Genomic DNA, 13344 nt, shown 5'->3' with positions numbered 1-13344 from the left:
CTATATATTATGCAAATGGTAAGTTTAAGGACCAGAGGATCGTTGCTGATTAGAATAAACTGAAAAGATATTTTGTCTCCAAAGTAAAGATAATCTTAAAAAAAATCCTTATATATTATTTAAAGTTGTTAGGGAGCAGCTGTATCCTGCATGGGCAATCATACAAAATACAGTTATACAGTAAACTGCAATCTGTTGAGCTAGACACAAATTTAAATAAAACCAAACCCTTCTGAGCAAAGTATATACAATTCTCACCTGGTTAAAGTTAAGTGTGTGCAAGTCCCACCTTTTTTAAGATGAGACCACAATAAGATTACTGCTCAATCTCCAAACTGAAAGGAGCTGCCACAACTTAGCAGCACTATATTTTCCTTCTGTTTATGAATTAAACACAAATATGGGGGGAAAAAATACCTTTTATATGAATCGAGGGAAACAAAAATTACCCTCTGCAGACTATCATAAAATTGCTCTGAAATACATCTTTCCATTAAACCCAGATCCAGTGAAGCAATATTCAGCTGTGACATTTCAAAATAGTTTACTCAATTGGAATGAATATTAACAAAACTGAATCACTCTGAAAGGATTCCTTATATGCTGGTACATGATTTCCCAAAATTTCAAATAGAAATTTAGTGAACATTTCTGCAATTATATACTTGCACATGAACAATATACCTGTTTCCCACAAAGATATGTCTATATACGCAAAACAATTATTTCCCTCAGTTATGGCACTTGCACCTTACAGTTGGCAATCCTGTATATGTTGCCAAAGCTAACAATTCTCAACACATTTGAATGGTATTCTACTTTAATTCTGACCTTGGAATTAAATGTGAACTGAGAACTGAAGGATTATTCAGAAAGCATATTTACACATTTTTGATGCGTAATCAATCTACAAACCTATCCCTGCATGCACTTCCTCTTTCACAAAACACTAACACAGTTAACAGAAAATTCAGATCTGGAGCCACATATTTTTGAAGAACATCACAAAACAGGTACGAAGCAGTACATAACTGAACTGTATTACAAGTATTAATGTTGTTATATCACTTACCTTCCAGAAGATCTAAAAACTATTTTTTCCACAGCAAAAATTCCATGTCAATCCAACCGAATACAGTTAAAATTCATACAAAAAATTACCGCAATTGTCTCTGAACTTACATATATTTTTTAATTCGCCTAGTAGGGGGTGAAGTCCAGCTGGGTCCACTCAGCACGGCGACCACTGATTGGCCTTTTGTACCTGCCCCAGGTGATTATGATGGAGAATTTGGTGGAATGAAGATTGGCAGCGGAAACCGAAGTATTTGGAGAAAACCCGCCCCAGCGCCACTATGTCCACCACAAATCCCACTTGACCAGACCCGGGATCGAACCCGAGCCGCCGCCGTAGGAAGCCAGAGACTAACCACTTGAGCTATGTTGCGGTCTGAACTTACATAAGCACAACTACTTCCTTTGGTGCAACAGCACTTGCCACTTCTTAAACTAAGTTGGAATGAAGAAACACTATATCCTATGGAAATGTCCAATGCTATATGAAAATGTTAATAAACAACTTGCAAAAGAAAGAAGAAATTGGATAACATCATGCTAAGCTCACACTATTCTTAAAATATATCAAAATCAAATGAATTCAACTGGACAAAAATCATCAAACTGATTACCTTATTTTTAATATGACAAAGCAAGCACATTTTAAGGTATTACCCAAACGTCTCCTTAGGATGTCCTGATTCAGGTATCAAGAATGGGAGTGACCAACGAGTAGGATCCAATATAAGTTTGAGGATGTCCACAACAAACCTCCATGTATAGTGCAGCAGGGCAGGTCTGTAATGTGTGGTTAAGGAGATAAGGAAAATAGGCTGGGTTCATGAAACTGTGCATGACTCAAATTATAAAACACTGGAAATATACTTTGGTGTCCATCTGGACGGAAACATGCAACTCATTTTCCCTTCATAAACAAAACAGTGAATATTTTGAGAGAAGTATTTATATCTCCTATGTAGATGAAAGAACTCATATATTGCAAGCTGAAGGGAAAAATGGGTTTAAGGTTTCATATGGTAAGGTACAAAGTTACTGTACTTTGCATAGTAAAACAAGAGACAGCAATAAAAAACACACAAAGAAGACAGAACAACTATGTTACACAAGCAATAGGAAGAACTATGGGTTCCCTGTTAAAGACCACTTATATACCAATCCTGTTAGTTCAGCAACAAACTGGTGCATGGTTACATTGCTGTTTCTATTAATACCCATGCTGAACATTACAGAATACAGAATATTATTCTTCAGGTCTTGTTTCTAAAATTGTGTTCAAGTGGACTACCCGCTAACAGGCTTCATGTACAAACTCTGTATATAATCAACCATGAATATTATACAATATACAGAATTATACAGGAAATGGTTCCTACACTATAAAATATTTTAAAATGCAGACACTCATACAACCTAATTATAACCTTATGAACATACAATGAACTATACTGCCGCAACAATAAAAAATTAGAATATCTGGTCCTATGTGGGGGAGGGGGGGTTGACACATCAACATGATTTATTCTGAAATCATAAATGTCACCATGCTAAGCACATAAGATCAACATTAGACAACTTGCCATCACAAAATAAAGCACTGCATATGCTAACTACATGTAAGAAGTTCTTTCCTCTGCTGACTGGTTCATGGCAACTGGTATGCCGCCAGCTGTGAGGCACATACAAATCAATATGCCTGTTGGCTGATAAGATTCAGAATGAAGTAGTTACAATTCACATATCAAAAGGGGTGTTGAAAATCCTGTCCCTCTACATCTAGACATGCCTCACACCGGTGGACGAGGTTCTGATTTACCCTATGAAGCTGTTCTGCAGGAATATTTGCAATTCTCCTATGAATGCCTTCTTTTAGTACTTCCATTCAGGGGATTACTGCTGTAAACTTTGTCTTTCAAACAACCCCAGAAGAAAAAATCACAAGGAATAAAATCGGGTAAACGTGCTGGCCAAATAACGCTGCTTATAATTCTGTACCGAAGACACCGGACAAAGCCTGCATAGACATACGTGCACTGCGGGCAGTAGCTGAGTCTTGCTGAAACCAGAGATAGAGTCTTTCTTCTTCTGTTAACTCTGGAAGGAATTGCCCAAGAATGACTTGTACATATTTTTTACAACTGTTTCATTAAAAACACAGGTCAAACAAACCTTGCACTTACAGCACTCCAGAAACACCAACATTCACTGGATGGAGCAGGACTTTGTGGGTTATATGTGGATTCTTTGAAGTCTAGTAGCGATTATTTTGTGTATTTATGTATCCCTGCAAGTGCAACCACGCTTCTTCAGAAAAAAAAAATTGTCAACTGCGGACTGATCTCACCTTTCATGATTGTAGAAACCAACTGCAAAAATGAACCCTGATAGCTGGCTCCTATGCCATTTAACTTTTCCTCAGTAAGCAATTGGCGCTTATGTTTTTGCTTCTTGTTTATTAAGAGTCCCATTCATCTAAGTCTATTCACCAAATGGTAGATTGTCTGTCTGCTGGGAACTCTTTCATCACGTCAAAATTTTCACCAATACTTTATAGCAGATCTGTGTTTCACATAGGTCTCATACAGAAATACAAGTTGTTCTGAAGTATACCGCATCATGACAGAACACACTGTTCACTAACGGCTAATGGAGATGATAACTGCTACCCATTGCTGACAAATCGTAAACAAATTCCCACAGATGACACATAATGCCCTCAGGTGGTCCATACAGTTACTTAACTTCCCTTAATTCCAACCGTTATCGACCAATGGGCATACTGATTCATTGGCAAAACTCATATTCACCTCACAGCTGGCAGTGCACCCATCACCGTGAAGCACAGAACCATTAACTGGTCAACAAAGGTAAGAACTTCCCTGTACTTACAAGTATGACTGTATTTTGAGGCATATGACAAAGCAAGCCACAGAAGCAGAGAAAGCATAATTAGCAATATGTAAAGAATATCTCTGACAACACTCATTACTTGGCAAACAGATATACTGCACACTACTGCACTACTGAATTATATAATCATTGACAAAAATTTCAAACTGCATACATCATTATGCTATTTGCATCAAACAAAGTATTTCTGGCCAAGAATTATGTAATATAGAAGAAAATTATTTTATTAATCATCTATTCTACTATTCAATAGCATTAAAATTATTAATTAATTAAGCCAATCACTAATGAAGGGTAAAAATAACACAACTGATAACATACAAAGCAGAATCTTCATTGATCTGATCTTACTAAAAACAAGTCATCTCTCATGAGCTTCTTAAGGGATGGGTACTTCCATAGAATTCATGCTGGTTGTAACAGAGTTTACTTAGTAAGCTATTTTAATAATGGTTCATCTGTACTTTATGTTTGACTGAACTTCATACATTATTTTCCAAAGATCTCTTAAGAAAATAATTCTTCTGCTTTTGTGTCCCACTTCTTGCCATCCATGTGCAACAATATTAATATTAATATTAACCAAAGTTGCATATAGATGACAAGAAGTGGAACACAAAGTCAGATCTACACAGTGCAACAGGCTGCTGCAACAAAATAATTCATGACCTGTGCCAAGGAAACTTCCTTGCAATCTTCTTTATCACATACTCAATCTCTCTGATGAAGTGGTAGATCCTGATAGCTGAAATTACACATTAAGGACTTGAAACATAAAAAAAAAAGTATATTATGACAGTAAACTAATATGAAAATCCAAAACATATTATTAAAAATCATGTGGACTTCTATTGGAATGTGACACTGTACAGCATGGCACCAGTATTTCACAGGAAGATACTGACTCTATCTCATAAACTGAGAAGTAGTCAAGCAAGCAAGCAAGCAAGCAATCAAGCAAGCAGCAAGCTATACAGCATCACAACTCAGCATGCTTCACAGTCACCACTGTGACCATCAAATCTCCCAATGTTAACATTTTTTACTTCTGACAAAAATTTAACTGCTATATTATTTATATCACTTTATTCCTTGATATGAAAGTAACATAAAATTGTATATTCAGTCATGAAAATTTATATGTTACAATCTTTGAGTCAGTCTTTGATCATTTGAAAATAACGAACCTAAATTTCACTGTGACCCCATGTTCACACAAGCAAAGCATGCAAAATATGAAGAGTTCTGGGATATTATGCCACACAGAATGCTGAAATTCAACTGACATTTCAGATGTCACCTCCATCTTCTGGATTGAAGAAGAGTAAGCCTGCAGGCTATCTCATGCTGGTGTCTTGCTTGGCTTACTCTTCAACCCTGAAGATGGATGTGACACGTTCCTCCAAAACAATGGTATACTTTCAAAGGACTACAAAGCATTATATCTCAGAAGACATAACTCTTCATAACCACCACTGTGGCAACTTCAAATCCTACATGCAAAATATATTTAAATGTTGGAAAATGTTGAAGCAAGCAGCCTTAGAACAGTTAAAAGAGAAAATGTTTCACATGCAGCATTATCCATTAGCTATGTAACTTCAATACTGAAGTGGTCATGAAAACTGTAAGATGTAGAATTATTACACCACAAAACTTGGTCTGTATACAGTGTTTCATAATTCATGCATTCATAATCATCCCTATATAGTTTATGTCCCAATTAAGAGCAAGCATTTTTTATAACAACATTTATTTATTGAAGTGAAATGTTAAATCACCATTCATGACTGCTTCATAAGCTAATAAAAGCTAAAGCGCCCTTTGAAATGTGAAATGCAAAACAAAAGTTTCATCTTCAGCATGCAGAAATACGCACTTCCACCAATCTCCAGCTTTCTTGTAGATCTGGTAGGCAATGCCTTCTCTTTCCTCACTCGAGTAATCACTGGTCTCGTAACGATTCCTTTTCTGCAGCTTTTCCTTCTCAAGTGCTTCTGCTGCCATGGCAAGGGCTTCATCTCCTTTTTGAGGTGTAGCCCCATTAATCAGCAGGCGACGTTTTGCTCTCTGGTGATCTGACTGCCTGCCAATCTGCAGAGGTAATGCATTAACAAACTGATGCCAATTCCTTCTGAAAAAGTGCATACAGTGATAAGATTCAGTTTTAATTCAATGTAACAATCTTTTCTCACAAGGCCAACAGAGAACGATGTAAATTTTAAAAATTAGAATCTTTAATATAATTCCTTGGTACCTGGCAGAAGAGACACAACAAAAGTGAAAAGGTGTACACCAGTCTGGAACACACATATTTCCCATACACATTCTTCGCAACTGTGTATGCTTCAATCGCCGTTGTGTTCTTTTGTATTACTGATGTTATGGAGTTGCAGGAAATAACACAGAAAGTAAGTCCAAACAGCCCAAGGAATAGCTGTGGGCATACTAGCTATAAAGCTTAGTGTGTGCATGTGTGGAAGGCGCTAGAAAGTGCTAAACTTCATGGAACAAAGTCCTTCTTGAGAAGCTGGCAGTAGTTCAGCGGGTCGATATATTCCCTACCTTTTATGGAAAGAAATAGTTCATTACCATGTTCCCAAGAAACCATTAACGAGGTTTACACTTAACCAGAAAAGTCCAGTCCATACTCTCATACCTTCCTTCTTTAAGATTTATTTTAAGATTACTTTCCCACTTATGTCTTGGCCTCCGAAGCAGTCTTGTTCCTTCAAGTTTTTCCAGCCAAAATTGTACAATCATCTCTCTTCCTTCCCATTCATACTGCAACTCTACACACACTTCATCTTCCTTGATTTAATCGCGCTAATATTTGGTAAACAGCTCATTATGAAGCTTGAGATTATGCAATTTTCTCCAGTCTCATGCAACTTTCTCTGATTAGGTCCAAATATTTTTCATGGTGTCCTGCTCTTAAAACTCTTAAAACCATGTTCATTGCTTACTGCAAGTGAACAAGTTTCACGCCTATACAAAACAGGCAAAATTGTAGTTCTGTACATTTTAATCCTTATGTTCTTAAATAAAGATTTTGAACTGAACGATAAACACTCTTCACATTTCAGGTGCTACAAACTTACTTTTGAATGTTATTTTTATTCATTACTATCATTCCAAAATATCTGAACACTGCCACATTTTTTAAGGGTTCATTAGCAATGTTTATAATACGATTGTCTTGCATTCTACATATACAAACATATACTTCATTTTCTCTGCATTCACATCCTGTCAAACCTCTTTACTAAAGTATCTGGTATCCAGGCATCCTGAATTCTCTTTATGTTGGGGTGTGGGCAGCAGCAGGAACTAGTTATAAAAAACAAATCTGTGGTGCATATATGTTCACCTGCCATATGGCAGTTCTCCCAACCACCATCGGCAGGGCCACTCATCCTCCCCCACCAAACAGGTGCCATTACAAAAGACACTAGCCAAATCTGTGATCATATTACAGTGCAAATTTCTGAATCCTTCTAGCCATCAATCCAATGCGTTGCTTAGGAAGACTCCAATGCAAGAATTAAAGTGAAAATATGTTGTTCTGACTATATATCGGGTTTCTGTAATCCATACAACTGGCACACTCCATTTCCCATACAAGCTGGATAAGAGGAAGTTCACGGCAGTACATAATAAAGCTCTTTGTGTTCTCTATGGTATATGTGCTTTTGCTCAGTAAATTAATACCATCAGAAAAGAACAGAAAGCGATTTGTTCTCTTAAGTCCTAACTCCTTCCGATTTTCTGAAGTGTCTAATAACAAACAGCTAATTCCATTACAAGTCAGGGGGCCAGGAGAGATGAAATCATTTCCATCTGGTTTACAAACTTAAAAACAAAACTGAACTTTGACCATATTCTCAGTTATGTTGTGAATTTCCACTTTCTGTGGTCTTTGAACTAAAAAAAGTATTTCAACAAAGATGCCTGAAAATTTCATCTTTTCAGCATGATAAACATTTTATTCTCGTATGTTTTCATATATTTACCTATACTGTTGATTGACACATTTTTGTAATTGTATGAAGAACGTTAAAGGGGGCACACGGAAGCATAGTTGGTTGAGGCACTATGCTACAAGCCAGAAGGTCGCGGGTTCGATTACTGATGAGGTTGATTTTTTCAATTTACCTAATCCTTCCAGCCTCACTATTGGCCCTGGAGTTGACTCAGCCTCTAACAGAAATGAGTACCAGGAATCTTCCTGAGGGGGTATCTCCGGACTGGAGATAGGGGCTAGGTCTATCTATTGGACCCAACTGAGTAAGTTTTACATGAGGATGGGGACAGAATCCAGTCTCTGAAACGTTGTGTTTTTAAAAAAGAAACAGGATGGTTTTATGGAAAATAGACAAAACGTTGGATAATGTCCAAAAAAATAATACTTATAGCAACAGACCATTGTCACAAACTTTTAGATCTTATAATCAGGGTAATTTGATTCAAGGTATGTTACGTCTGCATCCAGTTTCCAGCTTTAAGTGTAAAGTGTATGATCATATGGGTTATTTCAATAGACACCACCCCAATTTGTTTCCTCACACTGGGTCTGTGTAGTTACATTTCATCTAAGCAGTGACAGTAGAATCAATTTATAAGTTTACCATCCATCACATTTCTTTTAACAATACCGCATTCCTTTCTGGTATTATTATTGCCCTACTTGCTAAACAAAACACTCTTGTGCCACTGTTACAGTGAGTACTGATACAGCCATTCCAGTATGCTGCAAGAGATTTTAACAGTTTATACCCCTTATGATAATGTGATGTGATAAAAGTTATCTTCTGATGATTCCCTTAACTGAGAAATTGACTGCTATCACCACCACCACAATCGTGGAAGTGACAAAGATGACATGGAAACAATACAAGATTAATGTAACAGAATGCCTGGAGCAAGTACTCCATTTCCTCTCTCCAGCTCTTCCTGTAACAAGCCATGGAGGCCCACAGGGTTGTGAGATGTCAAGGTTCTCACATTTTCTAGACAATCAGCTCACATGGCATTGAGGTCAGCTTTATGTGCCAGCCGCCCTTATCGCCAGAAGATCCCTGGTACTCATTTTTGTTAGAGGCTGAGTTGAACACCAGGCCATAGTGCGGCTGGAAGGATTAGGTCAAGTGAAAAATCCAATGAACTCACTGGGAATTGAACCCACAACCTTCTGGCCTGTAGCATAGTGCCTCAACTATGCTACTGCATGTCCCAAAGGAGTACTACCTTCGCAATAAATTATATAAGGTAATCACACAATACTGTATACTTCCATTTCTTAATGTAACATCAATATACCATATGAGATGGAAAATAAGGTTAGAAAGACTTGCGTCAAACAGCTGTGTCACATCAACTTGAAGCTTGACTGTACCTAGACTCCCTGCGCTCTACTGCGAACACACTGCAATGCTTTTGCTTAAGAGTAATAGCCTACTCCCATGGTCTGATAATATGATGTCACACCCATAGTCTGACAATATGATGTCACATGAATGAACATTAAAGTGGCTCAAGTACATGGTTGTCATTTCATAAAGTTGATAATAACTCTCTTACAAATTTATCATATCTCTCTCCAGTTACTGTATAACCCTCTTTCTTTTACCAGAAATCTTTAAAGATCTCTGGACAGTGTTTCCTGCAAATAATATGGTGGGGTGAGAAGAATCCTTACTACTTTATGTTATCAACTACAATTCTTTCTGTCACAGTCTGTAATGACAAAGTAAGATTGCTGGAACTCCTTATTTTGGCGAACAGAAATGGAAATTACTTTATAATGAGGCCCTTTACCTTTTGTTCATCTTCTACTGCATGCTCGGTAGAAGAATCACTATCATTACCAGTCTTCGTACGCACATGCCCAAGAGCAGTAACACTCACTTCACTGGTGTGAGATTCTCTGGCTCGGGTTACTCCAGACTTCTGACCGCTGGAACCCCTCAGCCTATTGATAAACAGAAACAGCAACATTAGATTCCAAGACAAATGGGTTATTCATAGTTACAATTTAAATTTGTGATAATTAAATAACAAATTCCATGAAACAAATCCATTCTTAGAAAGTTAATAGTCATTCACTCACTCAAAAATGTTCCATCTTTTATAGCATCTTAAGGTTCATTATCATTTTCACATGAGCCTATAATTGTTCCCTGTCAATCCATTTACACATACTCCTTCAAAGTGGTCTCTTTAGAATCTGTAATAGGTATCTTTAAGTTTTAAACCATATATTGCAGGGGGGCAGGGATAGTGTAGTCGGTATAGTGAGTGCTTACAGGCTGGATGATTGGGTATTGGAGTTTGGGTCCTGGCAGGGTCTAAAATTTTCACTTTTCCAATCATCCAGACCGGCTCTGGGGTTCATCCAACCTCCTAATCAATGGGTACCGGGGTCTCTTTCCAGGGGGTAAAGTGGCCGTGGTGTGAACCTGATCGTTCACCTCCAACTAGTGCCAAGGTCAACAAAATATGGCTCTATACAACCACTGCCCCATATGGCTTCATGGCGTAATGCTTAATTAGTTAAGCACAGGGACAACTTTACCATATACTGAATCAAATTCACCAATTATTAACGCTGTCTTCACAGTTCACATCTCTTCCATTAATGTCACTAATACACTTTAATGCATGATGAAATGAGAAGAAAAACTGCAGGCAATCACCTCATTACACTAGCTATCCATATCATTATTCTAAGGCCACGCCACAGCTTAAGCGCTTAGTCGCTGGCTTCCCACCACTGCGATCTGGGCAGGTGGGATTTGTGATGGACAAAGTGGCGCTGGGGCAGGGTTCCTCCGAGTACTTCGGTTTCCCCTGCCAATCTTCATTCCATCAAATTCTCCACAAATAAGAATATCTAACTAATTCTAAATTGTAATCAACTGTAAACAATTGTAACTATTGTAATTTTAATCTTACTCATATATTAAATTGTTAATATTCAGAATTAACTTGACTTGTCCTATATAATGTACAATGACCTACATTGACGAAATAAGTCAATCAATCATTTAATATAACTGTATTTATTTTCAATGTTTGCATTCTGTTGCATGAGTATAACTTAGAATACAAATTCCACAATCAGCGTAACTATAATTCAACTTATGTTCCACTACATGTTTCGACCCTTATTGGGTCATCCTCATGTGTTATGACTTACACATTTTCATTATTGAATTGTAAAGTGTGTATGCATATTTACATATATAGGATCAAAATGACAACTTTCTAGGTACATTTACATTAAAATTGCTAGATGTTGATTTAAATACAAGATATACATGAATTAAAAGTTAAAAATTTATTTAAGTGTCGTATGCTGTATTCAGCTTAGTGTCTGCTGCTGTAGTAGACCATGCAGCACATAAACTAGATAACACAACAACAGTATCAATCGACATCCTGGTAATAATAATGAAGATAAATTCATGCTCAAGAAACAGTTAACACAAACGAATTTAGCCAATAACAGACGAATCAGACGAAAATATGCGCGGTCTACTACAGCAACAACACTAAGCTGAATACAGTATATGACATTTTATAATTAATTTTTAACTTTTAGTTAATATATATCTTGTATTTAAATCAACATCCAGCAGTTAGAATATACATGTACAAAGAGAGTGGTCATTTTAAGCCTATGCATTTAAATATGAACATAAGAACTAAAAACTCCGTGGATTTTAGTCCGCAGGGGAACTATACCGAACGAGCGACCGCCGCTTGTCGGTAGTGCCAACTTTTGCGGACAAAACCTGAGGATGACCCTGTAAGGGTAGAAACATGTAGTGGACATAAGTTAATAAATTATAGTTGCGTTGACGGTGCTATTTATATTATTAGTCACATTCATTTACATCGATCGATCGATCAACTTAAACTTGCAATATCAATACTTCGGTCAACTAAATGTTAACGACAGAATTAAAACTCACCTTCTCTTTGTTTGGGTTGTTGAAATAACATGTCTGAACTCTTCTGTGCCATGAGTAACCTCCCTATCACGGCTTGTACGTATGAATGGAGTATTTGATCTTGACCTACTACTTCGTAATACCCTAGTACTTTCTTCTTCCATTCTTACGTGCAATTAGTTTGCCACATTTAAAGAACAAAAATATTCCACAGCAAGTACGTTCCACTTTACTAGTCACTCTACTACGCTTTAGTAATGCAGACTCTGCTTCTCTTTTTACCCACGCTTCGCATACGTTTGTTTGCGTAAGAACAAGACTACTAACTAGTCTATTCCATTTCTATTTAGGTAACTCCCACAAGCACACACCCATGCAGAGATGAAAATTTCCATACGAATGGCCAATAATAGAAATCACCTCTTTCTACATAACAACTACGTTACTAATACCGCTTTCACCATAACCAGCAATAGTATGAACAACTTCAGTATTCTTCACAGTGAATTCCTACTACAACACAAAAATAAACAAACGGACAGAAAACAATATGTTCAATGTCTGCATCGGTCTGCATTCTGAATGATGACGTCATAGTTATATTTGACAATGACGCGTGACACCTGCCGGCTATTCGGCATACTAACGTAGTCATATCGATCCTTTTGCCATCTAGTGACCTAAATATACAAACGTAAGCATTACAGGTTGATTCTAGCCCGGGTAACTCAGGTACGCTCAGGTATAACCGCGTATACTGGTAACCTGGTAACCCTCATACGCATAACATCGGCACAGGCCTCCTTGGAAGGCTTAGTAGACGCGCAGCGTCTCAATAAATTTCAAGAATTTTTGGAACCCGCAGGTTCATTGTCGTGTTCACAAGAGCAGGTCTTTAATTGCCTAAGATAAATCCAGTCTACTCACGTCCATCCTATATTTAAGATCTATTTTAATATTACCCTTCCATCTAACCTTAGATCTTCCTACTGATTCTTTCCTTCAGATCCTTCAACCAAAATAGTGCAATCACTTACATACTACATAAACTGCCAATCTCGTCTTTGACTTGATTATTCTAATATACCAAGAGTAGTGCTAATGGATTGGTCATGTTTTACGCAGAAACTGCCTTCTAAAAGAAGTTATTGAAGGAAATATAGAGGGGCGGATAGAAGTGACAAGAAGACGAGGAAGAAGACGTAAGAAGATGCTGGATGACCTTGGAAGACATAAGAGGATACTGTCATTTGAAGGAGAAAGCTCCAGATCGCATTAAGTGGAGGAATTGTTTTGGAAGAGACTGTGGACCTGTCGTCTGACAGATTACTGATGATGACCAAGAGTAGTAAGAATTGGGAAGGTCCTATTATGAAAGTTTCTCCAGCCTCCTACTACTTCATCC

General features: G+C 37.4%; 1 protein-coding gene across 3 annotated transcripts in view; it reads right to left on the bottom strand.

Moving 5' to 3' along the window:
* LOC111873126 overlaps positions 1 to 13344 on the bottom strand; it is a 52461-nt gene that overhangs the window by 37897 nt on the left and 1220 nt on the right. The window contains exons 1-3 of one of the 3 annotated variants that reach the window (XM_023867560.2): positions 11961 to 12510; positions 9802 to 9955; positions 5864 to 6078 (exon numbers count right to left, since the gene is read on the bottom strand). In XM_023867560.2, coding sequence (XP_023723328.1) covers positions 5864 to 6078; positions 9802 to 9955; positions 11961 to 12103 — 512 coding nt within the window. In that variant the 5' untranslated portion in view covers positions 12104 to 12510. Of the gene's footprint in view, positions 1 to 5863; positions 6119 to 9801; positions 9957 to 11960; positions 12511 to 13344 lie in introns of those variants that run through there. The other 2 variants (XM_033754977.1, XM_023867561.2) reach the window with 2 other exon arrangements.

The sequence above is a fragment of the Cryptotermes secundus genome, unplaced genomic scaffold (genome assembly GCF_002891405.2).
Source record: "Cryptotermes secundus unplaced genomic scaffold, Csec_1.0 scaffold246, whole genome shotgun sequence".
Taxonomy (NCBI): Eukaryota; Metazoa; Arthropoda; class Insecta; order Blattodea; family Kalotermitidae; genus Cryptotermes; species Cryptotermes secundus.
The sequence above is the reverse complement of the archived record's forward strand: the minus strand, read 5'-3'. Positions and strand labels throughout refer to the sequence as shown.